Source organism: Megalobrama amblycephala, linkage group LG15 (assembly GCF_018812025.1).
Source record: "Megalobrama amblycephala isolate DHTTF-2021 linkage group LG15, ASM1881202v1, whole genome shotgun sequence".
In the NCBI taxonomy this organism is placed as follows: domain Eukaryota; kingdom Metazoa; phylum Chordata; class Actinopteri; order Cypriniformes; family Xenocyprididae; genus Megalobrama; species Megalobrama amblycephala.
In genome coordinates this window covers 36,218,478-36,246,386 of record NC_063058.1, presented here as the reverse complement: position 1 = coordinate 36,246,386, position 27,909 = coordinate 36,218,478, and the positions used below count along the sequence as shown (strand labels likewise).

General features: G+C 36.6%; 1 protein-coding gene across 1 annotated transcript in view; it reads right to left on the bottom strand.

Annotated features, from left to right (window-relative positions):
- mvda (mevalonate (diphospho) decarboxylase a) overlaps nucleotides 1-27,909 on the bottom strand; it is a 66,960-nt gene that overhangs the window by 11,946 nt on the left and 27,105 nt on the right. The window contains exon 7 of the mRNA XM_048157722.1: nucleotides 8,066-8,284. Coding sequence (XP_048013679.1) covers nucleotides 8,066-8,284 — 219 coding nt within the window. The remainder of the gene's footprint in view (nucleotides 1-8,065; nucleotides 8,285-27,909) is intronic.

Below are 27,909 nucleotides of genomic sequence, written 5' to 3'. Positions count from 1 at the left end.
TCACGCAATAACCTAGAATACTGTCTAACACTTGATGGCTGCTCTGTTAAGTCTTCATCGTCAGCTAGGAACCTAGGTGTGCTCTTTCATACCAATCTTTCATTTGAAGGCCATGTTACTAGCATCTGTAAAACCGCATTCTTCCATCTTAAAAATATATCTAAACTATGACATATGCTCTCAATGAAGAATGCAGAACAGTTAGTTCATGCGTTCATGACCTCGAGGCTAGATTACTGTAACGCTCTACTGGGTGGTTGTTCCTCCTGCTTGATAAATAAACTACAGCTTGAACAAAATGCAGCAGCTAGAGTTCTTACTAGAACTAGGAAGTATGACCATATTAGCCCAGTTCTGTCGTCACTGAATTGGCTTCCTGTTAAACATCGTATAGATTTTAAAATCTTGTTAATTACTTACAAAGCACTAAATGGCTTAGCTCCCTAGCGAGCTCTTAAAGCATTATAGTCCTTCACGTTTATTGCGATCTCAGAATTCAGGCCAGCTGATAATTCCTAGAATATCAAAATCAACCGCAGGTGGTAGATCCTTCTCCTATTTGGCACCTAAACTCTGGAACAATCTTCCTAGCATTGTTCGGGAAGCAGACACACTCTGTCAGTTTAAATCTAGCACTGAGGTGCTCTTCGGTCATTTCTGACTGAAGAATTTTGCGTTTTGAATTATTAAAAATCACTGCTTCATCGGAACGTTACGAAACTTGGGGACTTTTGTGGCATTTGGGGTGTGAACACACAAAAAAATTGACGACATGATTAGAACATGCTAAGTGGTCGTGAAAAAAATATTAACACTGGTGTTCTTCGGTCAAAAATGACCGGCCCATAGAGAATAAATGGGAAATTTACAAAAAAAAAAAAAAAAAAATTCATGAATTTTTGTCTGTACAATCTACAAATCGGCCACGATTCTGAAAAAAAGTACACAGCAGTAAAGGGGTGACACTCTAGAACATCAAGAGTGTGATTTAGACACACCCACTCACACACAAGCGCACACACACACACTTACACACACACACACACACCCTATAGACCACTGTCTGTAACACAGAGAAAAGTTTTAATAATATGTGAAATCTATTCAATAATTCAGTTATAATGCAGGAAAAGCTCACAGAATTGAAGAAGTGACACTCTAAAACATCAAAAGTGTGATTTAGACACACCCACTCACACACAAGCGCACACACACACACTTACACACACACACACCCCCAATAGATCACTGTCTGTAACACAGAGAAAAGTTTTAATAATATGTGAAATCTATTCAATAATTCAGTTATAATGCAGGAAAAGCTCACAGCATTGAAGAAGTGACACTCTAAAACATCAAGAGTGGAATAAACACACCCACTCTCATGCACACACACACACATGATATTCCTTTGGTACAATATAAAATAATAAAAAAATCTTAATTTTGAATATTTAAAAAACTGTAGCTTCATCAAAATGGGTTGAAACTTGGTGACTTTTATGTCAATTGGTGTGCGAACACAGAAAAAAAAAAAATAAGGGCATGATTGGAAAAGTCTAAGTGGTCGTAAAAAATGACCGACCATAGGAAATCAATAGGAAATTGCCAAAAACACAAAAATTCAAAGAATTTTGGTGTGTACAATCTACAAATCGGCCACAATTCTGAAAAAAAGTACACAGCTGTAAAGGGATGACACTTTAAAACATCAAGAGTGTGATTTAGACACACCCACTCACACACAAGCGCACACACACACACTTACACACATCATACCCACTATACACAGACACACATGAAATGTGCACATGGAAATACAGGCTTGTTCCTTTGCATGGTTCTGAGAATTTTTGGTAACACTTTATAATAACTGCACACTATGAAGCATTAGTTAAGCATTAGTTAATAGTTATTTCATTACTTATAAAGCATTAATAGACATTAGTAAGTAATTTATAAATACAGCTATAATTGCTTTATTCTTGATTTATAAGCATATCTATAATGTGTTTAATAATTGTATTTTCATACTTTATTCATAATCAATTTATCATTTCTAAATTAAGTATTACATTATTTACAAACCAGTTATTTAGGAGTTGTCAGTAGTTCATCTAGTAAGTGTAAGTAAATGATTAATAAACTATTTAAACATTCATTTATACATATTATTTAGACACATAGTAATAGTTACTTAGTGTGTTAGTAAATGTTTTATTAACACATATTCCTACTGCAATTCATGATTAATTCAGGTAGTTATAAAACATTTAGAAGTAGTCAGTTAACTATTTTTGTGAGCTCATCTAAAGTGAGGACTATTTATGCTTTGTAAAGCTTTTATAAATGAGATTTAAAGGTTCAGTGATCTTCTGCACTGCTGTTCTCTAATGTTTTAAAGTTAGTACCAAGGTAGTTTTGACACTAGGAATATGTTAATAAAGCATTTATTAACACACTGAGTAACTAATACTATATGTCTAAATAATAAGATGCATAAATGTACATTTAAATATTTTATTAATCATTTACTTACACTTCCTAAATGATCTTATGAACCACTGACAACTCCTAAATTACTGGTTTGTGAATAATGTAATACATAATTTAGAAATGATAAATTGATCATTAATAAAGTATGAAAATACAGTTATTAAACTCATTATAGACATGCTTATAAATCAAGAACAAAGCATTTATAGCTGTATTTATAAATGGCTTACTAATGTCTATTAATGTTTTATAAATGATGAATTAACTATTTACTAATGCTTAACTAATGCTTCATAGCGTGAGTTATTCTAAAGTGTTACCTAACATGTTTGTAAATTTTGTTATAACTTTTGACCACAAGGTGGCGCTGCACCGAAACTTTTTGAGTATTGTCAGGGCGTGGTGCCAAAGACCCATACCGAGTTTCGTAACGATACATTAATGCGTTCGTAAAATACAGCATTTTAGCACAAAATTCAAAATGGCCAACGGACAAAATGGCCGATATGGGAAAATCAGATATCATTCGACTCGACATGATGCCCCGAATCTAACAAGACCAAATTTATGATCTTTGGAGAAACCCATGACCATTTTTCATATCTCTGCACCAGTAGGTGGCGCTGCGCCGAAACACTGCATGATGCCTCAGGTCATGCTTGTGATGACATGTACCAAGTTTGGTCTGAATACAATAAAGCGTTGCGGAGATACAGCCTTATGTCCATTTTCGCAAGCACTACGTACAATTAGTTTGCGTCTTTTTCGAAAACGGTTTAAGGAATCAACTTGAATTCCATAACTTTTTGTCGGCATGGTCTGAAGATGATCTGGTTAAATTTTTGTGAAAATCGGAGTGACGGCTTAGGAGGAGTTTGAAAAAGTAGGTTTTTCAGGAAATTCAAAATGGCAGAAAAATTTTCATGACGGAAAATGACGTCATAGGGTGCATTCGATTCGTCTTAACCCAAGGAATCAGAGGAAAAAAGACCCTTACGGTTCAAAAGTTATTAACATAAACATGAGAGCAACTTTGGACAGCTGGTGGCGCTAGAGGGATTGAGTTAGAGACTCCAAATTTGCTATGGACAAAGGTCAGACTGCCCTCTAACTGTGTGCCAAATTTCACAACTTTTTACCATACGGTTCTATGGGCTGCCATAGACTCAAGAGCGGAAGAAGAAGAATAATCGAAAATAAAAATAAAAAAAAGAACGCCAATCTGCACCTTCGGTGCTTGGCCCCTAATAATAATAAAAAATTATTAGCACTGGGGCTGAGCATTGACACAAATTTCACAACTGAATGTGATTTTGATTCAGAAGCTTGTGATTTGATTTGATTAGCTTTGATTCAGTATTGATTAATTTGGGGCCTATCAGGTACAGTAGATGGCAGTAATTTTCTCAAAGAAAAAAAATCTCTCTCAACTAATGCTGTATACTATTACAGGAACCACAGCTGGTACATCATTATAATATTAAAGGTTAAAATTGATTTGTAAGCTACTGACATTTAGGCTAAATTACACAAATTTATGACAATTATTTTTCTACTCTTTTGTTTTTATTTAGGCCTAAACATTTAAATGGTGGCTGTCATAAAACGGATTTATACATTCATGCACGTTAAGTACAAATACAATGAATATGCATAGCCTAGTGTGCATATATTTAGCAAAATGCAATGTTTTTGGACATTGAATGGCTTTTCTGAGGTAGGCCAAATGTGACATTTTTACAAGCTGTTTTATTGATGCCTTTCTGTGGTTGAAACACTGATTGATCAATTGCATGCGACATGATATGGATTTCGGTAAGTTGTACTGTATCTTTCAACATACCTTCGGATGTTCATTTATGTTTATTTTGTCTTTGTAACTAGTAAAGCGGATGAGATGGCCGGATCACAGCGATCTATCACACCACAGAGCGGCAAGAAAGATCGTGACTCACTCCAGTCTATAGGAAAGTAGCCCATTTTCGATTCTTGTGAAAATCCTGGGACAAACACACACTCGCCCCGAAAAAAACCCTCTTCAGATCTAAACGATTCACATAAATGATGTATTTTGATTCAAAAGGGCTAATTTTGCCATAAAGTGACTAGTTTGCAGGTATGACAAATTAGAAAACTGAAGCCAATAGTCTGGAAACACAAATATTTTTCCATACTCTGATTTCTTTTTTCCATACTTTTCCAGACCTGGAAAGTACTCAAATCAAATTCCATACTTTTCCAAACTACGGAGGAACCCTGAAAATCAAGCTTTAAATGCAAATGAACTTGTGCTCCCTGCCCCCAAGCTCACTAGTCATTCCAATATACTGAGGCATACATAATACAGAAGCTAACAAAGCAAATATAAGTCGCAAAATGGATCATTAAACTGTTCTTGATGCAGCATATAACATAGGTATGGCATGTATTTTGTGGATGTTTGCTAAAATTCCATTCTGAATGATTTTGATAGCGTGATGCACGGCAAACATGGCTAAAGTCACACACTGTTGGAGAGACTTGACAAGAATGAAGATGTGTTTTTGAATTATACAGACTACACGTGTTTTGGGGTTAAAAATGAAAATACCGAAATGGCTCTGGTCTCCATGAATACAGTAAGAAACAATGTTAACTTTAGCCACATTTAACAGTACATTAGCAACGTCCTAACTAAACACATTCAGGAAGACAATTTGCAAACATCACAAAATAAATATATATGAAATTGGATCAGTTGGTATCGATCCATCTTTGAGAATCAATTTCTGTGCAAATCCTGTGATTTACTGACGACCGTCTGAAGCATTCTAGTGTTAATGACACATGCTGGTATATGAATTTATCTGGACATATTTCCTTCATAAATAAAATTACACCACTGCGTCCTTAGTGGCTCAGATGCCAGGGTGTTTATAGAGACTCATATGTTTGCTGTTAACCCTCTGGAGTCTGAGGCTGATTTGGGGCCTGGAGAAGTTTTGACATGCCCTGACATTTGTGCTTTTTTCATTTGTTCATAAACATATTAATGGAAAAAGTGTCATTACACTGTATTCAGCACAAACTAGGCTACCATAATATGTGAGCAACATGTATGTACATGTTTGTGTTTTTGAAGGAATAACGTTTATGCGTGGTTATTGAAAAAACAAAAAACTTAAGTCACTGAAATAAGGCCAAAAAAATGATATTATATGTGTGTTCACAAGACTTCTGGGTATTGGAGGTTGTAGACTAGAGTTTTTGCTTCAAAATTATGTAAAAAATATCCTGCCTACTTGTTCATTTATAACAATATATTGATTTAGTTTTTGTAAGACACTTTTTGTCAAGAAACACAGTATGCATGGAGGCGTGAATCATCATAAATAATGGGTGATTTACACCTGAGAAGACAAAAGAATCGACCTCTAATGAGCTGCATAATAATGAGGTCTTTCAGTCAGGTAGGCTGTGAAAAATCCCCTCTGTGATCATGTCTCAAGCTCATCATGGTATATATCAAACATACAGAAAAAAACAGCAATACTGTGAAATATTACTACAATTTAAAATAATGGTATTCTATTATATACTTTAAAATATAATGTATTTCTTTGATGCAAAGTGTCTGAATAATTATGTTACCTCTATGGCATTTCATACAGGCTTTTAGCTTAAAAGCATGCACATTTGGAAAAATATTGATGGATTCTCATGTTTATGTCAATTTTCTATACAGAGGAGTAATATTTATTCAGTATTTATTGTCATCACTGTGAGCGCTGGATACTGTGTTTTCAATTCATACTTGCAGCCGGAGTGGGCGCTCTGTGCACATTTAGTCCACAAATTAATGTAAAGAAGAATAGGCCATGTGGCAATCCCGATAATGAGCTGAATCACGGAGGTCTGACGTGTCTCTTTTCATACAGATTACATAAACAGAGAATATTTGTTTTCGATTTGACTTACACAATTTAAAACCTGACATTTCAATGTTTTTTTTTAGACATAAGTCTCATTTTTGTGTCATTAGTATTCACTAAGTTACAGTTGATTTTCTGAAAACTATCAGATTGGAGTTCGTTCAGAGGGAGACGACAGCTCACGCATCATGTTAGTTTTCTTTATTTTACAAAAAGCACAACATTTTGTTTTTACTCTGAGTGTACACAAATAAAAGAAGATATTCTATAGTTTCAATTGATATATTACTTATGTCTCCATGACAAAAAATGACAGAGTATTTTAAATCTGTTTTGCTGCAATGTGAAAAAAATCCTGCAAAACGCGCTGGCGCATTACACGACTCCAGAGAGTTAACAGATCAGTGATAATGTTTACATAGCTGAAACATATCACAAGTTCAGGGACGGTCGTTCTTGAGTGCTGCTGTCCTGCAGAGTTTTGCTCTGACACAACTTACCTTCCTTCACAAAACTTTAGTAATCCTGAAAACATTCAAGTGTATTTGATCAGGGTTGTAGCTAAACTGCGGGACAGCTGCTGCACTCCAGGACCAGTGTTACTCTTCACTTGAGAAAACAATGGCAGCACCGTGGGGGGAACATACAGATTCAAGGGGCAGTAATATTATAATAAGATCCCCTTCCTGCGTCACAAGGGGTGTGAAATCAGAATGGCTTGATTTTTGGAGAAAAAGGCTTACCAAAACAAAGTTAGTGGGTTGTCCTTTTTCACATTTTCTGTGCTGGTAGATGCACTATAGACCCAATTATAACACTTAAACATGGGAAAAGTCAGATTTTCATGATATGCCCCCTTTAAATTTAGAGAAGTAGAAAGAGAAAAGGCATTGATTGCATGGATTAACACGTTTTAACACATTACTAGCATGATTTAACACTTTGCTAACAACAATTAACATATTGCTAGGATGTTAACATGTCACTAGCATGTTTTAACATATTGCTAGCATGCATGAATTAACATGTTGCTAACATGTTTTAACATGATTTAACATGTTGCTAATGTTTTAACACACTGCTAGCATGATTAAACATGTTGCTATCATGTTGTTAACATGAATTAACATGTCATTAACATGTTTTAACACATTGCTAACATGAATTAACATGTTGTTAACATGAATTAGCATGTTGATAGCATGAATTAGCATGTTGATAGCATGAATTAGCATGTTGCTAGCATGTTGGGTTAATTGAATTAGCATGTTGCTAGCTAGTTGCTAGGCTTTGCCAGTGACAGACACGTAGTGGATGAAGCTTAAATACTCTATTAGAGTTATTGTATTAGTATTGTATACGTTTTGATCCCCTCAATGCAAGTCTATAGGATTTTTTTATGATTTTTAATCTTCATTTTTAAGAAAACTATATGTCGGATCAGTTTGAAAAGATATAGCAACCCGAGTCAGAACAGTATGAAGGTCTGACCCGAGTCTGGTGGTTGTAGCCATTCTAGGAGGAGATACCATTAAAATTTTGTCTCAGAAGAAAAAGAAGAAGAAGAAGAAGTTGTTTAAAAATAGTACCGATCGGTATGTTGGCTATGTCATGTCAACATAAACATCTGAATAATGAAATGTATTACTTGTGCTCACCCTGGTCTCTCCATAGTACTGGTTGTAGCGGTGCACAAGGCTGATGATCCGGTGCGATACGTTGTTCAGGTAGAATATGGGTGGGTAGGTGTCCAGGCAGGTGGCATGAAACTGATTACTGTCTTTCATGGTCAGCTCACCAAATGCCTGGAAGTTTCGTTGTCGAATAACCCTGATCATCTCCTCCATATGACAGGGCACCACAACACTGGCCCGGTACTGTGGAAGAGTAAAGTGGGTGAACTTATATACCTACAAACCTATGCAAATTAAAGCAACCTAAATTCTGTTTATTCTAGACTATCTATTTGTGCATTATTGGTGGGAATTTTCAGTGATTTTTTCTGCAGGTTAACTTTACGCCAGTCTTTTCGAATGAGTCACTAAATTATCCATTCAATAATTGTCCCAATACCCACACATGCAGTCTTTGCACTTGACCACTTGCTACATGAGGTATTTCCTGTATTCGGCTCAAGTGTTTAATTGGGGGGTGAAGATCGTAAGTTTAACAGCATTAAAGAGAAAAAAATGTTATTATCATTCAACTGACTGTGTATGTACATGCATTTTAAATATATTTCTTCGTCCATGCAATAAATGCACGTCCCTGAAAGAGCATGGTTTTATAGCATTTAATTCAACTGCTCAGGTAATGTTAATGACATGACCCATTTCAAGGGTGGCAAAAATTACGATTTAAAAGCAGTCAGAGTTAGAAATGTATCTCCATATTTAAAGGTAAAGCTTCTGTAGCATCTGGATGTGAATCACAAATGATCGAGTCAACTCTAAGTTTGGTTATGTTGTGACGTTTGACCCCCTTTGTGTAATTCACCACATGGCTCCTGGTCTGGACTACGTAGCTTTTTGTCACATTTTATTACCCCCCAAAGAGACTAACCACAACATACTAAACTCTCTTATGGCACCTATGGGAGCTTCCAAGGTGCTAGATTGACCTCCTGTTGGGCTAGAGACAGACTGTATGATGCCAGGAGACAACCCAATATACACGCACATACCTATACAGAGAAAAACTCTGATAATCCAACTTGTAAGTTAACCATTCTTTCAAGAAAGTATATGGTGTATCCCTTTATGTATGCATGTCCCATGTGTAATTAGTCTAGTTGGGATTTTTAGTTATTCAAGAATAAGTTTAAATGCTTGTAATCATATGTGTGTTTTCTTAACTTCTTTCTCATCCTATAATGTTTAGTCTTGTTTTCAACCTATACGAATGCTTTAATCAACTGGGTATGTTATGTTACTATAAAATGTTTTTATTCTACTTTTAAACTTTTGATTTTTGTACTTTTGAGAAAAACGTACCCAGATCTGACACATCATAAATTATGCACCAGAGACCATTAAAACCAGAGGAACGCTGGTGATTGGCCAGTCAAAACTTGAGTGGAGATGTTTTGCTATATAACGAACCAACGCGTCTTCACAAGTAGCTTGCTTTTTCTTTGTTTTCCATTCCGTCTTCTTTTGACCAGTCTTCATTTGTCCGTCCTCACCGTCTTCCTTGGACCTGCGAGACGGACTTCTTTTTTCTTATTTTCCGGCCATCTTACTTTTGAGTTAAACCTTGTTTGGAAATCCCGCCAAAGACCTTCCTGGGAGAAAGGACCAATTGCTCCAGCTGGAATGCACTGAAACTTCTGTAGAATGATGTGCATCTTTTGAACTACAGCATCCAAAATGGCCTATGCAAGTATAAAACATTTCTTTTGCTGCATTTAAAAGCTTACATTTGCTGAACTGATTCCATGCTGGCTTTCAAAGGTTTTAACTGTCTGTAATTGGCCATTCTGTGATCATCTGTTTTTCTTCACTTTACTTTTGTTTTATTACTTTTCCATTATAGTAATAAGTTTATTGTCTCTGTTGCTGCTCATTTATGAATCCAAGTCCCTTCAACGTTTGATTTCGCTTATGCTTTTATAAGTACTTAGATCTGAGTTTTTCTTCATGGCCAGAAGCAAATTCCTTTTTAAGAGCTGACAAGAATAACCAGACTGATAATTTTGCTGGACAAAATAGATCAGTTTTTCTAAAGTAATTCTAAAACTAGAACTAATTCTAGTATATATATTTACATATATATATATTATATATGATAACATAATTAACATAATTGTTTATAATCCGTTGTAACTGATTATCTATACACAATTCCCTTTTTGGTAGATTTATATTATGATTAATCATAACACGTTATGATTAATTATATATATATTTCACCCATAATTTGAGCCAATTCGTTAAATCGTTACACTTCATATTCTTCAAGGGGGACCCCCTCAAATGTCACAAACACAACTCTGACTGGCATTCATTTCTGAATCACTTTCTGTGCATTTGTGGATGGGTGCACGCATTTGTGGATCACAGCACACATTTGTGGATTTTGAAACACTTTTTGCGCCAAAAACAAAACAAAATAATGTCTTAAATAGTGATGGCCGATTTCAAAACACTGCTTCAGGAAGCATCGGAGCATAATGAATCAGCGCGTCGAATCAGCTGTTCGGAGCGCCAAAGTCACGTGATTTCAGCAGTTTGGCTGTTTGACGTGCGATCTGAATCATGATTCGATACGCTGATTCATAATGCTCCGAAGCTTCCTGAAGCAGTGTTTTGAAACCAGCCATCACTAAATAAGTCGTTATTTTGATTTTTTTGGTGCACCAAAAATATTCTCGTCATTTTATAATATTAATATTGAACCACTGAACTCACATGAACTGATTTAGATGTATTCTTAGTACCTTTATGGATCTTGAGAGAGGAAATGTCATTGCTCCCTATGCAGGCCTCACGGAGCCATCGGATTTCAACTAAAATATCTTAATTTGTGTTCCGAAGATTAACAAAGGTCTTACGGGTGTGGAACGGCATGAGGGTAAGTAATAAATGACAGAATTTTCATTTTTGGGTGAACTAACCCTTTAATATGAAGTACTTGCCTATTGTAGGCCCTAATGCTTTTTATTGTAAAGCACTTTGAGCTGCATTCCTTTTATAAAATGTGCTGTAATTAGGGCCCAAGCGAAAATTCGCGCAGGGCCCTCTTGTTCTTCTAAGGATTATTATTATTTTTTTTTTTTTTTTTTTTTATTTTTTTTCCGTCTTCCGGGGCTTTTTGGGGGCCTTAACATGCTCAAAAACTCTTGAAAATTGGCACACACATTGGAATCCGCGGCCATTAGGACGCCGGAGAGGCTGGTACCCGGGCGTGGCAGGGGGGCTCGACAGCGCCCCCTTGAAAAAAGTCTGAAAATTTGGTCCATATATTAAACACGCTTGCACGTATTAGTATGAAACTCAGTACACATATAGACCTCATCGGGCCGAACAACTTTCGTGCTCTAAGTTAAACACCACGCCAACAGGAAGTCAGCTATTAAGGGTTGTTTGAAAAACGCATGCTCTGGAATTTGATATACTCCTCCTAGACGATTAATCCGATCGCCACCAAACTCGGTCAGCATGAAGTCAAGACACTGATGATTAAAAATTGCCAGGGGATTTTTGATATCTCGAACGGTTTGGCCGTGGCGAGGCAACGAATTTATGGCGAGAAAAGGAAACAGGAAATGTGTTATAACGTCTGCATACATATATTGATCTTTATGAAACTTCACGAGTGTGTTCGTTATAGGAGTCTGATCACATGGATGTGACTATTGTGAGTCAAAGTTATAGCGCCACCAACTGGCAGCAGGAAGTGTATCACTTTTTGAAATGTTTTGAGATCACCCTCTTATTTTTACCTGATTTGCTTCAAACTTCATCAGTGTAATGTCAATACACAGCAGATGTAGACCTATGACAGGATTTTTGATATTTGAAATATTGTTGCCATGGCAACAGGTCAAACTGTAATAATATTCTTGAGTGTTTTTGAGGCTCTTAACATGCTTCAAATTGCATGAAACTCGACACACACATCAATATTGTCAACCAGTAGACATGGACAAAGCCATAGAAATGGGCGTGGTGGAGGGGCTCAGTAGCGCCACCTTTTGACAAAAGTGGGGGGTTAGTTTTTCCTACAATCACCAAACTCGGTACACATATTGTTCTCATCAAGCCGGACAATTTTCTAATTTACATTCATTAGCTCCGACCAACAGGAAGTCAGCTATTTTGGTTTGAATGTTAATTTTTTGAAAAAACAGGCTATGAATTTTATACTACTGCTCCTACAGGGTTTATCCAATTTACACCAAACTTTTTTTAACTTGTTGCTAACACATTGAAGTTGTTTAATTGCAAACGGATTTTGGATATCTCAAACGGTTTGGCCGTGGCGAGGCAACGAATTTATGGCAAGAAAAGGGAAACAAAGTGTTATAACTTCTGCATACATTAATTGATTTTGATGAAACTTCGGCTTAGTCTTCGTTGTACAAGGCTGATCACATGGATGTGACTATTGTGATTCAAAGTAATAGCGCCACCAACTGGAAGCAGAAAATGTGTCACTTTCAGCATACATTGAGATCACCCTCTTATTTTTACCTGATTTGCTTCAAAATTCATCAGAATAATGTTAAAACTTGGCACATGTAATCCTTTGAAAATGGGCAGGGAGGAGGGGCTCTATAGTGGCACCTTGTAGTGCAGTAAATGTGGAGTGAATTTGACATAGTCCTTTGATGTTTAACCGTTTTAAGTGCCTATTGCCCGCTGTGCACAGTTGCCCTGAAGCCACCGGGGTGGCGGTGCCACCGGGCTTGGGCCCGCCATCGCTGCTCGCAGCTATATTTATTATTTTTTTTTTTTTTTTTTTTTTTTTTTTTCCGTCTTCCGGGGCTTTTTGGGGGCCTTAACATGCTCAAAAACTCTTGAAAATTGGCACACACATTGGAATCCGCGGCCATTAGGACGCCGGAGAGGCTGGTACCCGGGCGTGGCAGGGGGGCTCGACAGCGCCCCTTGAAAAAAGTCTGAAAATTTGGTCCATATATTAAACACGCTTGCACGTATTAGTATGAAACTCAGTACACATATAGACCTCATCGGGCCGAACAACTTTCGTGCTCTAAGTTAAACACCACGCCAACAGGAAGTCAGCTATTAAGGGTTGTTTGAAAAACGCATGCTCTGGAATTTGATATACTCCTCCTAGACGATTAATCCGATCGCCACCAAACTCGGTCAGCATGAAGTCAAGACACTGATGATTAAAAATTGCCAGGGATTTTTGATATCTCGAACGGTTTGGCCGTGGCGAGGCAACGAATTTATGGCGAGAAAAAGGAAACAGGAAATGTGTTATAACGTCTGCATACATATATTGATCTTTATGAAACTTCACGAGTGTGTTCGTTATAGGAGTCTGATCACATGGATGTGACTATTGTGAGTCAAAGTTATAGCGCCACCAACTGGCAGCAGGAAGTGTATCACTTTTTGAAATGTTTTGAGATCACCCTCTTATTTTTACCTGATTTGCTTCAAACTTCATCAGTGTAATGTCAATACACAGCAGATGTAGACCTATGACAGGATTTTTGATATTTGAAATATTGTTGCCATGGCAACAGGTCAAACTGTAATAATATTCTTGAGTGTTTTTGAGGCTCTTAACATGCTTCAAATTGCATGAAACTCGACACACACATCAATATTGTCAACCAGTAGACATGGACAAAGCCATAGAAATGGGCGTGGTGGAGGGGCTCAGTAGCGCCACCTTTTGACAAAAGTGGGGGGGTTAGTTTTTCCTACAATCACCAAACTCGGTACACATATTGTTCTCATCAAGCCGGACAATTTTCTAATTTACATTCATTAGCTCCGACCAACAGGAAGTCAGCTATTTTGGTTTGAATGTTAATTTTTTGAAAAAACAGGCTATGAATTTTATACTACTGCTCCTACAGGGTTTATCCAATTTACACCAAACTTTTTTTAACTTGTTGCTAACACATTGAAGTTGTTTAATTGCAAACGGATTTTGGATATCTCAAACGGTTTGGCCGTGGCGAGGCAACGAATTTATGGCAAGAAAAGGGAAACAAAGTGTTATAACTTCTGCATACATTAATTGATTTTGATGAAACTTCGGCTTAGTCTTCGTTGTACAAGGCTGATCACATGGATGTGACTATTGTGATTCAAAGTAATAGCGCCACCAACTGGAAGCAGAAAATGTGTCACTTTCAGCATACATTGAGATCACCCTCTTATTTTTACCTGATTTGCTTCAAAATTCATCAGAATAATGTTAAAACTTGGCACATGTAATCCTTTGAAAATGGGCAGGGAGGAGGGGCTCTATAGTGGCACCTTGTAGTGCAGTAAATGTGGAGTGAATTTGACATAGTCCTTTGATGTTTAACCGTTTTAAGTGCCTATTGCCCGCTGTGCACAGTTGCCCTGAAGCCACCGGGGTGGCGGTGCCACCGGGCTTGGGCCCGCCATCGCTGCTCGCAGCTATATTTATTATTTTTTTTTTTTTTTTTTTTTTTTTTTTTTTTTTTTTTTCCGTCTTCCGGGGCTTTTTGGGGGCCTTAACATGCTCAAAAACTCTTGAAAATTGGCACACACATTGGAATCCGCGGCCAACAGGGCCGGGCAGAAGCTGGTACCCGGGCGTGGCAGGGGGCTCGACAGCGCCCCCTTGAAAAAAGTCTGAAAATTTGGTCCATATATTAAACACGCTTGCACGTATTAGTATGAAACTCAGTACACATATAGACCTCATCGGGCCGAACAACTTTCGTGCTCTAAGTTAAACACCACGCCAACAGGAAGTCAGCTATTAAGGGTTGTTTGAAAAACGCATGCTCTGGAATTTGATATACTCCTCCTAGACGATTAATCCGATCGCCACCAAACTCGGTCAGCATGAAGTCAAGACACTGATGATTAAAAATTGCCAGGGGATTTTTGATATCTCGAATGGTTTGGCCGTGGCGAGGCAACGAATTTATGGCGAGAAAAAGGAAACAGGAAATGTGTTATAACGTCTGCATACATATATTGATCTTTATGAAACTTCACGAGTGTGTTCGTTATAGGAGTCTGATCACATGGATGTGACTATTGTGAGTCAAAGTTATAGCGCCACCAACTGGCAGCAGGAAGTGTATCACTTTTTGAAATGCTTTGAGATCACCCTCTTATTTTTACCTGATTTGCTTCAAACTTCATCAGTGTAATGTCAATACACAGCAGATGTAGACCTATGACAGGATTTTTGATATTTGAAATATTGTTGCCATGGCAACAGGTCAAACTGTAATAATATTCTTGAGTGTTTTTGAGGCTCTTAACATGCTTCAAATTGCATGAAACTCGACACACACATCAATATTGTCAACCAGTAGACATGGACAAAGCCATAGAAATGGGCGTGGTGGAGGGGCTCAGTAGCGCCACCTTTTGACAAAAGTGGGGGGGTTAGTTTTTCCTACAGTCACCAAACTCGGTACACATATTGTTCTCATCAAGCCGGACAATTTTCTAATTTACATTCATTAGCTCCGACCAACAGGAAGTCAGCTATTTTGGTTTGAATGTTAATTTTTTTGAAAAAACAGGCTATGAATTTTATACTACTACTCCTACAGGGTTTATCCAATTTACACCAAGCTTTTTTAACTTGTTGCTAACACATTGAAGTTGTTTAATTGCAAACGGATTTTGGATATCTCAAATGGTTTGGCCGTGGCGAGGCAACGAATTTATGGCAAGAAAAGGGAAACAAAGTGTTATAACTTCTGCATACATTAATTGATTTTGATGAAACTTCGGCTTAGTCTTCGTTGTACAAGGCTGATCACATGGATGTGACTATTGTGATTCAAAGTCATAGCGCCACCAACTGGAAGCAGAAAATGTGTCACTTTCAGCATACATTGAGATCACCCTCTTATTTTTACCTGATTTGCTTCAAAATTCATCAGAATAATGTTAAAACTTGGCACATGTAATCCTTTGAAAATGGGCAGGGAGGAGGGGCTCTATAGTGGCACTTGTAGTGCAGTAAATGTGGAGTGAATTTGACATAGTCCTTTGATGTTTAACCGTTTTAAGTGCCTATTGCCCACTGTGCACAGTTGCCCTGAAGCCACCGGGGTGGCGGTGCCACCGGGCTTGGGCCCGCCATCGCTGCTCGCAGCTATATTTAAATATTATTATTATTATGACAACAAATGCAACAATTCAATAAACACGTAGGTAATATAAGCAACTTACATTTTTGATGCAATATTGTCCGTTTTTGGCCAACGAAAATAGTTCCAAACAAAGATCATAAAAGAACCTTTGCTCATCTCCGAGCAACACACAGCTTTGTTTCGACTGATTCAATGATTCAATTACCCTTTATACTCGGTCTGCGTCTCAATGTGCATACTATCCATACTACATAGTATGTGACATTAGTATCTAGTTAGTATATTAGTATATTCAATGCTATTTAGGGCGGATAGGGTGGATAGTTGTCACGATTCCTGTCATTTCCCGGACTTCAATTCCCATAATCCTCCCTGCCAGTCACCTGCACACACTCCACACTAATCAGTAATCACCACATCCAGCTGCAGCACATTAACTGGACTATAAAGGACTCTCATTCACATCACATCAAGGTGAAGTCTTGTTTTAACACTGTTGCAATTCTGAGCGTTATTTCGGTATTCCTGTTCTGTTGTTGACTTGGACTGTTTATCTGGACTCTGATTCTTGCTGCCTGCCTTGATCCTTGCCTGTTTACTGTTTATCCCTGCCTGCCGCCTGCCTCGACCCTTCGCCTGGTATTGTTTATGTTGCTTGCTGCTGCCTGCCTCGACTCTCTGCCTGTTTACTGGATTGTGTATTCTATACTGCCATCATTCCCAATAAACTGCATTTGAATCTATACACTTCTGACACGTTACAATAGTATGTACATTGGGATCCATCATGCAGGGATTCACTGCTGTCAATCGATTAAAAAAAGTTAACTCAATTAAATCACTTTTTTTTCTGTGACTGTTGTAGCCATTTAAGAAAACTTATTTAGTTTTATAATTTGTATAAAATTATAATATTGTATAATACTGTTATTATAATATTGTTTGTTTATGATTTTGGTTTAATTTAATCTATGTTAATTAAGAAAGAAAACAGCGTAAATTGGATATGTCAAACAGGATGTGGAAATGGACTGAATTCAATATGTCGGGAGATGTGGAGTGGGTCAGAGACGATTTTTGACCACTTAAGTTTGTTTATAGTATATCGTTTTTGTATAATTTATATCTTAATTAAAATCAATGTTTTGTTAATCAATTATTCTGGATTTAAATAAATAAGATAAAAAAACAAGTAACACCTGGTGGAATGAAGCGCGTAACCAAACCACAAGCCCACTACCATGCTTCTGCCAAAGTCAAAAATCTTGTGGATTTCTGTGGATTACATTTGGATTTATACTACAGTACTACTTTAAGCTACTTGCTAGATGAAGAGGACAGCTTGAAATTCTTACACGGAAACAGAAAATAATTAATCTTATCGAAGCTGGTGAAAATAAGGAAACAGTTGATGTACAAGTTGAAAAGTTTAATTCTATCTTGGCAGAGTTTATGGATTTGCAGGTTGCTGTTCAAAGTTTGTTAAAAGACCAAGATTAAAAGGAAGCAGATCATTCTGACTGGTATGAACCTAAATTAATTAGTTTCAGAGATTTTCTAAGCGGAATTAAAAGCTGGATAGGTGCAAGTGACGATGAGAAACAATAAGAAAATTAAAGCTGCAAGCAGCGATGAAAGGGCCCTTGCACCCGGACTCACCGCCACCCGTTGGCCTTAGGAAAACAGTGAACAGTGAGCGACATTCATGTAAGCGAGTAAATACAGGAGAATTATGGCATTTCGAAGTGCCAGACTTCCTGCTGCCAACAGGTGGCGCTTTGACCGTAACTGAATATTGCCATGTTGATGTCTTCAGGTCAGGACTACTACTTCACTACGAACATGTGAAGCTTGGAGCAGATCGGACATTGTATGCCTGAGTTACAACAACTTCCTGTTTTGTGACGTTAATCGCATACATTAGCACTTAGCCAAGTGTTGCATGATTTATCATGTTTCTAGTATGTTTGGTACTTTGTGGCATATTGAAATGAGTTCCTGGAATTGAATTACAGGATTGGCATATAGACATCTTTAGGCCAGGACTCTTATCACACGTGAAGTTTGGGGCAGATCAGACATTGTATGCCTGACTTACAACAGCTTCCTCCTTCATGGCAAAACATAAGACTTTGTCAGTCCGCCACGGACACGCCCTTCAGCAAAATCTCAAGATCTTTGCAATTTAACATCTCTAAGGCCTTAAGATTAGACTGACAACATATGATGTTGCTCTGGTTAAATCTCTACAAAGAGTTAATCACAGTGTGTCATTTCCTGTGTCCTGCAGGTGGCGCTATAACTGTAACTAAATATTGTCATGTAGATGTGTTCATGTCAGGACTCTTATCAAACATGTGAAGTTTGGGGCAGATCGGATATTGTTTGTCTGAGTTACAACAACTTCCTTTTTCATGGCGAAACGTCAAACTTTGTCAGGCTGCCACGGACACACCCTTCAGCGAAAACGATTGATTTTCGTAATGAAACGTTGCGAAGACCTTTAGATTACACTGATCAAAAAGCTCTAGGAGGAGTTTGTTAAAATACAACGTCTGGAAATGGCAACAAAAATTCTAAATATCTGACTTCCTGTTCGGTTTCAGATTTTGCTCCAATAGACTTTTTTGTAGGTATTGGGCTGTTAAATGTGTGTACCGAATTTCAAAATCTACGTGAAATGTAGAGTGAGGGGCACTTCGTTAGGTGGCGCTATCGAGCCATTTTGCCACACCTAATTCTGCAACCCATAACATATGTAAATTTTCACCACTTCTGAAGCGTGTGCAAAGTTTCATGAGTTTTCAAGCACGTTTAGGCCCTCAAAAATGCGATTCACTTTGGAGAAGAATAATAATAAATATAGCTGCAAGCAGTGATGGCGGGCCCAAGCCCGGTGGCAACGCCGCCCCGGTGGCTTCAGGGCAACTGTGCACGGCGGGCAATATACATTTAAACTGGGTGAATGTAAAAGGAATATGTCAAAGTCATTTGAATATGCTGCATATGCTGGAGTCAGCTGGTGCACCTATAACTGTGAACCACAATAGCTAGATCCATGAGATCATTTAAATTTATATTAATTTCATGTCATAGGATGTCATAGGTCACTTTGAAATGAGTGTAGTTATCTTTTGCAGCTCGAAATTTTGTAAGTCTAAATCCAGTGTAAATCTCAATCCAGTATTTATTTTGTTTTTTTATATATATATTTTTCTAAACTATTACCCCCCCCCCCCCCAACACACACACACACACACACACACACACACACACACACACACACACACACAGAGACAGAGAGCGAGAGAGAGAGAGAGAGAGAGAAGGGAGCAAAGTGAAATTTAAGAACCAGTTGGAGATGATTCAATACCATTTTAAACAATAATAATAAAATTTATACTGTGACAGAAATGAGTCTTTGAAAATCTCTTAATATATACATACAATAACACTAACTAAAAGTTATCATTAGCAGTTAAAAATGTTATACGTCCAGATTAATTTATCTTAAGGTCTTTTACGTTACTATTAACAAAATTATTAAACTAATTATATAAAACTATATAGTCAGTGCAGTACAAATGAACTAGTTTTATGCCTTTATTTTGTTATACAAATGTATTGAAGAGAAGGCCTAAGAGATTTCCTATCCTATAATGCAGTCAAAAGGACACAGCAATGAAAGGGTTAAACCTGCAAGACTCTAAAACACACACACACACACACACACACACACACACACACACACACACACACACACACACACAGATAGAGAGAGGGTGAGACACACACACACACACACACACACACACACACACACACACAAGGACAGAACAGTTGGAGCCTGACCAGTTTGTTGAGTCAGATGATTCAATAATATTTTAAACCATAAGAATAAAATATAGCTGCAAGCAGCGATGACGGGCCAAAGCCGGTGGCACCACCACCCCGGTGGCTTCAGGGCAACTGGGCACGGCGGCCAATGGCCATTTAAAACAGTTAAACATAAAAAGGACTATGTCAATTTCACACCACATTTACTGCAGCAGCTGATGCTCCAATGATCACAAACCACAACAGCCACATCCATGAGATTGTTTAAATTGAGATGACTTTCATGTCATAGAATGTCATGGTAACACTTTATAATAACGTTCAGTTATAAGTTACTTGTAAATTATTAGTTAATGATGAACTAATCATTTACAAAACATGATTATACGTTCATATATGATTAATAAGTGATATATTAACATTTTATGAATGTTTTACTAATTTGGCTATAAGTCATTTATAATTTATTAGTTAATGATCAGTGATTAGATAATGATTATTAGTAAATGATCATTAGTAAATGATCAGTATATGATTTATTGATGAAGTTGTAAGCTGGTCTGTGTTCAAAAGCACAAACATGCAGGTATGCTAAAGCACTATTTTTAAGAAGAGTAATTTATTTGTTTTGAAGTGGATAAACATTTATAAATGCCTTACAGTCAGGTGATTCCAGTGGATTATATTAAATCCTTTCACTCATCAGCACAGACTTGTGTTCTGTGTGGAGTGTGTGGGGTCTAGTGATGAAGTCACCCTCTGATCCGGATTTACCTTCAACTGAAGCTCACATCAGGTGCACAGAGTTAAACACTCCATGTGTGTCAGAGAAGACAGCTGTCTATACCCTCACCAGTCAGCACTTACACTGCAGTACACACTACAAAGTGTTCAACACCTGTTATAGATGATGTGTAAATGCATGAATAAATCATTTACAAAGCTTTCTGCATCCCCTATTCTAAAGTGTAAACTATTCTTCACTTGTAAATGTGTTACGTATCATTTGTAGACCTTTCTTTCCTGTTACAAATTATTTGTATATGTATACAAGTCATTTATAACACTTTCTGCATCCCCTATTCTAAAGTGTACACTATTCATCACTTATAAATGTGTTACACATCATTTGTAGACCTTTCTTTCCTGTTACAAATTATTTGTATATGTATACAAGTCATTTATAACACTTTCTGCATACCCTATTCTAAAGTGTACACTATTCATCACTTATAAATGTGTTACATATCATTTGCAGACCTTCTTTATAAATTATGTACAAACTGCAATTTGTAAATTTACCATTTATTTGCCATATGCAAAGTATATCTTTCAGTTACAGGATATAAAAATCTATACAAATCCTGATATTTAAATGATATATTTTTATATAAAAATTATAATATTTTTATGCAAATATATTTTACTATTATATAGATATCTTTGAGCCCCTAACTCACCCCTTATACCTAAACATGACCACTTTTTAGCCACTTCACAAAAATAACAACGCAATATAGATATATTTACAGTGACTGTTATCTTAGATGATATACTGTTGTATAAAAAGAATAATTTTAAGCTCCCTACTCCACCCTATAACCTTAAGCATAACCATTTTGACAATATACGCAGTGTAACAGGCAGATAAATGTACGTTAGTCACAATAATTTATTTAAAACATTACAAAAAGCAGTATACATAACAGACAAAACGACGCGTGTGCTACATTACCAGCGAAATGACAGCAAATCAATTTTGTGTGAGTAACAGAATGAAATTAAAGTGTTTAATCGCTGCAAACATTCTTCTGATCTGCATTTCCATCCTTTTAAGTGTCGCGCTGAATGTAACCATAGACTGTGAATCTAACACAGCAACTCAAATTCGGCATGTCGCAAACACTCTATGGTAGTCGCAAATCACATGTGACAGCCAATAAGGAGCGAGGTTTGACGTCACTGCCGCAAACCTGTGTCGTATTGTTAGACGCGCCAATTTTAATTTGAAAGTTATGAAACGGCGGATTGATACGATTATTAATGTATAATGGTTATATTACGTTATAAGAATCTTTTCCTCACACGATGCCATCGTACGACTTCTGAAGACTTGAAAATAATGCACGAAATAATGGACTACGTTTATTATCAGTTTATGGTGCGTTTTCATGTTATGGTGAGGAGCTGTTCCATGAAAAACAAGATAAAAATGAAATGATTAAGTGCTGGTTAAACGGTGGCAGAGTGTTGATTTATTTTTAGTATTTTATTTTTTTTTTTTAAATAATAATAATGTAAATTTTAGGCTTGGGTAAAGTGAAGGAGTGAGATGGATCATGTAACAGGAACATCTGCAAATTATGTGTAACACATTTATAAGTGATGAATAGTTTACACTTTAGAATAGGGTATGCAGAAAGTGTTATAAATGACTTGTATACATATACAAATAATTTGTAACAGGAAAGAAAGGTCTACAAATGATATGTAACACATTTATAAGTGATGAATAGTGTACACTTTAGAATAGGGTATGCAGAAAGCTTTATAAATGACTTGTATACATATACAAATAATTTGTAACAGGTAAGAAAGGTCTACAAATGATGTGTAACACATTTATAAATGATGAATAGTGTACACTTTAGAATAGGGTATGCAGAAAGTGTTATAAATGACTTGTATACATATACAAATAATTTGTAATAGGAAAGAAAGGTCTACAAATGATATGTAACACATTTACAAGTGAAGAATAGTTTACATTTTAGAATAGGGGATGCAGAAAGCTTTGTAAATGATTTATTCATGCATTTACACATCTTCTATAACAGGTGTTGAACACTTTGTAGTGTGTACTGCAGTGTAAGTGCTGACTGGTGAGGGTATAGACAGCTGTCTTCTCTGACACACATGGAGTGTTTAACTCTGTGCACCTGATGTGAGCTTCAGTTGAAGGTAAATCCGGATCAGAGGGTGACTTCATCACTAGACCCCACACACTCTACACAGAACACAAGTCTGTGTTGATGAGTGAAAGGATTGAATATAATCCACTGGAATCACCTGACTGTAAGGCATTTATAAATGTTTATCCACTTCAAAACAAATAAATTACTCTTCTTAAAAATAGAGCTTTAGCATACCTGCATGTTTGTGCTTTTGAACACAGACCAGCTTACAACTTCATTAATAAATCATATACTGATCATTTAGTAATGGTTTGTTCAACATTTGTTCATGATTAACAATTGTTAATTGAGATAATGATACTAAAACAATTTTGACATAAATACTTCCGTTATTATAAGTGATAAATAATGTCTTAACTAATAACTTATAAACCATCTACTAATGCTCTGTTTGATTTATTTAATTGAGATAACTTACAACACATTTGTAAATTGTTAGCATAACACGTATTAATCATTTATGAATGTATATATTGTAATGTTTTGTAAATGATTCATTCATCATTAACTAATAACTTATAAGTGTCTCATAACTGAACTAATAAAACATTCATAAAATGTTAGTATATAACTTATTAATCATTTATGAACGTATAGCCATGTTTTGTAAATGATTTGTTCATAATTAACAAATAATTTATAAATGACTTATAACTGAATTTATAAAACATCTATAAAATATTAGTAGATCACTTATCAATCATTTATAAATGTATATTAATGTTTTGTAAATTATTTGTTAATCACTAACTAATAATTCATAAATTACTTATATTATACAACAGTTCTGTCTGGTTCTCGAATCTGATTGGCTGATAGCCATGCGATATTTCAGTGATAACAGCACTCTTCCTACCTTTTCACCGTTTGTATCACTCCGCATGACCGTCATGGCGGCCGATCAAATCAACCGTAATTTTTAGAAATACTACTTGTTGTACCACGAACTGTAGTTTTAATAGTTTTTTTAAGCGAGAATGTAGTTGTTTTAAATGTGACTTGTATTTAATAATAGCGCCTATTTTACAATTTGTTTTGACGTTTTCGGAGATGCGAACTCCAGGGCATCAGCAGGCGTTCAGTGCTGGTGTACTCGCCAAGAACAGCTTAATCTCGACCAGTGCTTCGGGGGTTTACCGCTGGCTCTTATAGTGGTTAAACATGAGACATAATTCAATTTGAGTACATAGAACGGGCAATCTTTGGTCTTATTAATCTATTATTTGTTCCAGAACAAGTCGAATTGTGCTATGTTTAATTTGATAATAATTACCTCATCATTTATATAGCATATAGCATATTGGCTACAACTAGACGGAACATATCAGACAACAACTCTTCTCCGCTTCCTCTTCTTGCTCCCTTTAAATATATACCCTTTATAGACAGTGTTGTTTTGAGTAAAGAAAACCCTTTAAATTTTTTTTTCCAAGCATCAGATCTTTATTTACCTTTGCATTGCATAGACGAGATGTCCGGTGTGCGCACTTCATTCACGAGGTGAGGCGGATTTATGAGGTTTGACTGACAGTTTGAGGATCCAATGGAGTTAGAGGTTTTGTCACAAGCTCTTTAAAATCCTTTTCATTCGTTAAACATTTGTAAAAACCCACATACAAGCGTAAAGGGTGACCTATATCATTGTTTATTGTTTTTTTTTAAATAATAAAGCAAAAATTAGGAAATATAGAGATAAGCTACAAGGTGTAGCATTTATTGGTTTTTTTTGTTTGTTTGTTTGTTTTTTGGCATTTTGGTAATTATCCACGGCACACTTGACAGTCGTCACAGGCACAGTAGTGCTTTATGTTTGACTGAACAATTGTGTTTATTTGTTGTTCAATAAATATTATTTTATATAAATATGTCCATTAGTGCGTGATATGGATTGAATGAAAGTTACATTAATACGCCATTAGATGACGGCAACACTTTACAGGTGAATGAGTCAGTCAGTCAGTAGAGACTTTTAAATTGAAAGGAACTTTTGCAAAGGAAATTGTTTTAGCGCTGTGGTCAATTGGACAAAGGACAAATACAAGATCGCTTTCCTCAGCGGACATTCAAACGGATTTTATAATGGATATAATAGTATGGACGTCGACTTGAAGAATGAATGTTATGCAATATATCAGACAGGTAATAGCCTACTTTCAGGTGATCTCTCTCTCTAATACTGTACAAAATTCAATGTGTTTCAATGAAGCGACTCAACGTTCCTTCGTTACTAGTTCTAAAGTGACTAAGAGTTCTAAGAGTTTTAGAATTAGTAACGGAGGCTTGGTCCAACTGACAACTTGAGATTTGAATCCGTAGCGGAAGGAAGTAGTGCTGCACTAAAGAGGGTTTTAAAGACACTCCAGTGTTCTTCTTATTTATTTACACACTCGTGCCGTCGAACTGTTGTATAAACGCAATATCACACTCGTAGCCGTGCGATATGGCTGTATATCAGCACGCTGTGATTACCTACGGCACTCGGCCTATGGCCGAGGACTAGTTTTCTATATGTTGTTTGAGTAACAATTATTATTTTTTACAATAACAGAAATAATTTTAAAATTCATTATTTATTAATATAATTCAAATTTATTAAAAACCCGTTTCAGTAAATTTCACGTTTATAAAAGTGGCTATTTAAAATAAGCGTGCATAAGTGAGCAAAAAAAATCTAGACATGTACCTTACTACCTGAGACTGACATTAAAATTTTCTTTGCAGGTTCTGTGATTTGGCTTTATTTATTAATTTTTTTATTTTATTTTATTCATCTTATACCAGACATATTGAAATTAAATGAAAGCATGCTTTTGGTGCAAAAGATTGGTGCACAAACAACAGTATCTGTGATTTGGCTCTATTTTTTTACCTTCACTCTAGGGGTCAAACAATTAAAAATCAAGTCAGGAATCTTGGTGTGATTTTGGAGTCAGACCTGAGTTTCAGTAGCCATGTAAAGACAATAACTAAATTAGCATATTATCATCTCAAAAATACTGCAAGAATTAGATGCTTTGTCTCCAGTCAAGACTTAGAGAAACTTGTTAATGCTTTCATCACCAGCAGGGTGGATTATTGTAATGGGCTCCTCACTGGTCTTCCCAAAAAGACCATAAGACAGCTGCAGCTCGTACAGAACGCTGCTGCCAGGATTCTGAGCAGAACCAGAAAACATGAACACATCACACCAGTCCTCAGGTCCTTGCACTGTAGTCCAGTTGCATTTAGAATTGATTTTAAAGTACTGTTACTTGTTTATAAATCACTCAATGGCCTAGGACCTCAATACATTGCAGATATGCTCATAGAATATAAACCTAACAGATCACTCAGATCATCAGGATCAAGTCATTTAGAAATACCAAGGGTTCACTCAAAGCAAGGAGAGTCTGCTTTTAGCTGTTACGCCAGCCGCAGCTGGAACCAGCTTCCAGAAGAGATCAGATGTGCTCCAACAGTAGCCACATTCAAATCCAGACTCAAAACACTATCTATGCATTTGCTGATTGAGCACTGTGCTATGTCCGAACTGTTTGCATTTTATTTTATACGTATTATCTTTTTATTCTTTTAATTCCTTTTCCTGTTTTTATTTCATTTTTAATGTATTTCATATCTTTTATGTATCATCTTGTTATTCTGACTTTTAATGCATTTTAAATATTGCTGTCTGGTTGAAAGAGCTGGGAAATTAGGAAGAACGCATTTGTGATTAGGTTCAAATTTGGTAAATTTGGATAAAGGGACATACCATGGGGAAATTTGAGCTGTAATGCATGGTTAAGATATCTCTGGATTACAGTCAGGACACTTTCCAAAGGGGGAAATTTCCAAAGGGGAAATTTGAACTGCGTTGCACAGATAAGATATCTCCGGAAGGGGGATTAGGGCTGTGTGGTGCAGTTTGAGGTGTCTTGGCAAAAGGGGAGATTGAAACTTTGTTTATCAGTTTGAAGTGCCTTAACAGGTAGCAGTCCTGTTGTGTGAGGAAGATCCATTCAGATCTGCTCTGATGGATAGATCCGTTTAGATCCACTCTGACAGACAACAACAACAAAAACAACAACAAAAACTCCCTAAGACTTCCTAGCTCATCCATCCAGATAGCAAAATTCTGTTTTTACTGTTATTTCTATTCCTTATGTTCTATTTTTATTATTCTTCTTTATGTAAAGCACTTTGAATTACCATTGTGTATGAAATGTGCTATACAAATAAAGTTGCCTTGCCTTGCCTAGTAAGGTACATGTCTAGATTTTTCTGCTCACGTATGCAAGTTTAGCCACTTTTATAATCATGTGAAATTTTACTGAAACGGGTTTTTAAACACAAACACATACACAGTGACCCACACACTGGGAGAGACAAAGAGTGAGTGAGTGAGTGAGTGAGTGAGTGAGTGAGTGAGTGAGTGAGTGAGAGAGACGTATACAGACAGAGACCCACACACAGACCCCTCCCCTCCCCCTCACACACAAACAGACAAAGAATGACAGACTGAAGGAGGGACAGGCGCAGAGAGGGAGAGAGTGTGTTTGAACAATCCACATTCAAACCAAAATATCTGACTTCCTGTTGGTCGGAGCTAATGAGTGTAAATTAGAAAGTCCGGCTTAATGAGACCAACATGTGTACTGAGTTTGGTGACTGTAGGTTAAATTAACCCCCCCACTTTTGTCAAAAGGTGGCGCTGTAAAGCCCCTGCTCCATGCCCATTTCTAAGGCTTTGCCCATATCTAATGTATGACAATTTTGATGTGTATCGAGTTTCATGCAATTTGAAGCATGTTAAGAGCCTCAAAATTGCCCAAGAATATTATTAAAGTTTGACGTGTTGCCATGGCAACAATATTTAATATATCACAGATACATTAACAGGTCTACATCT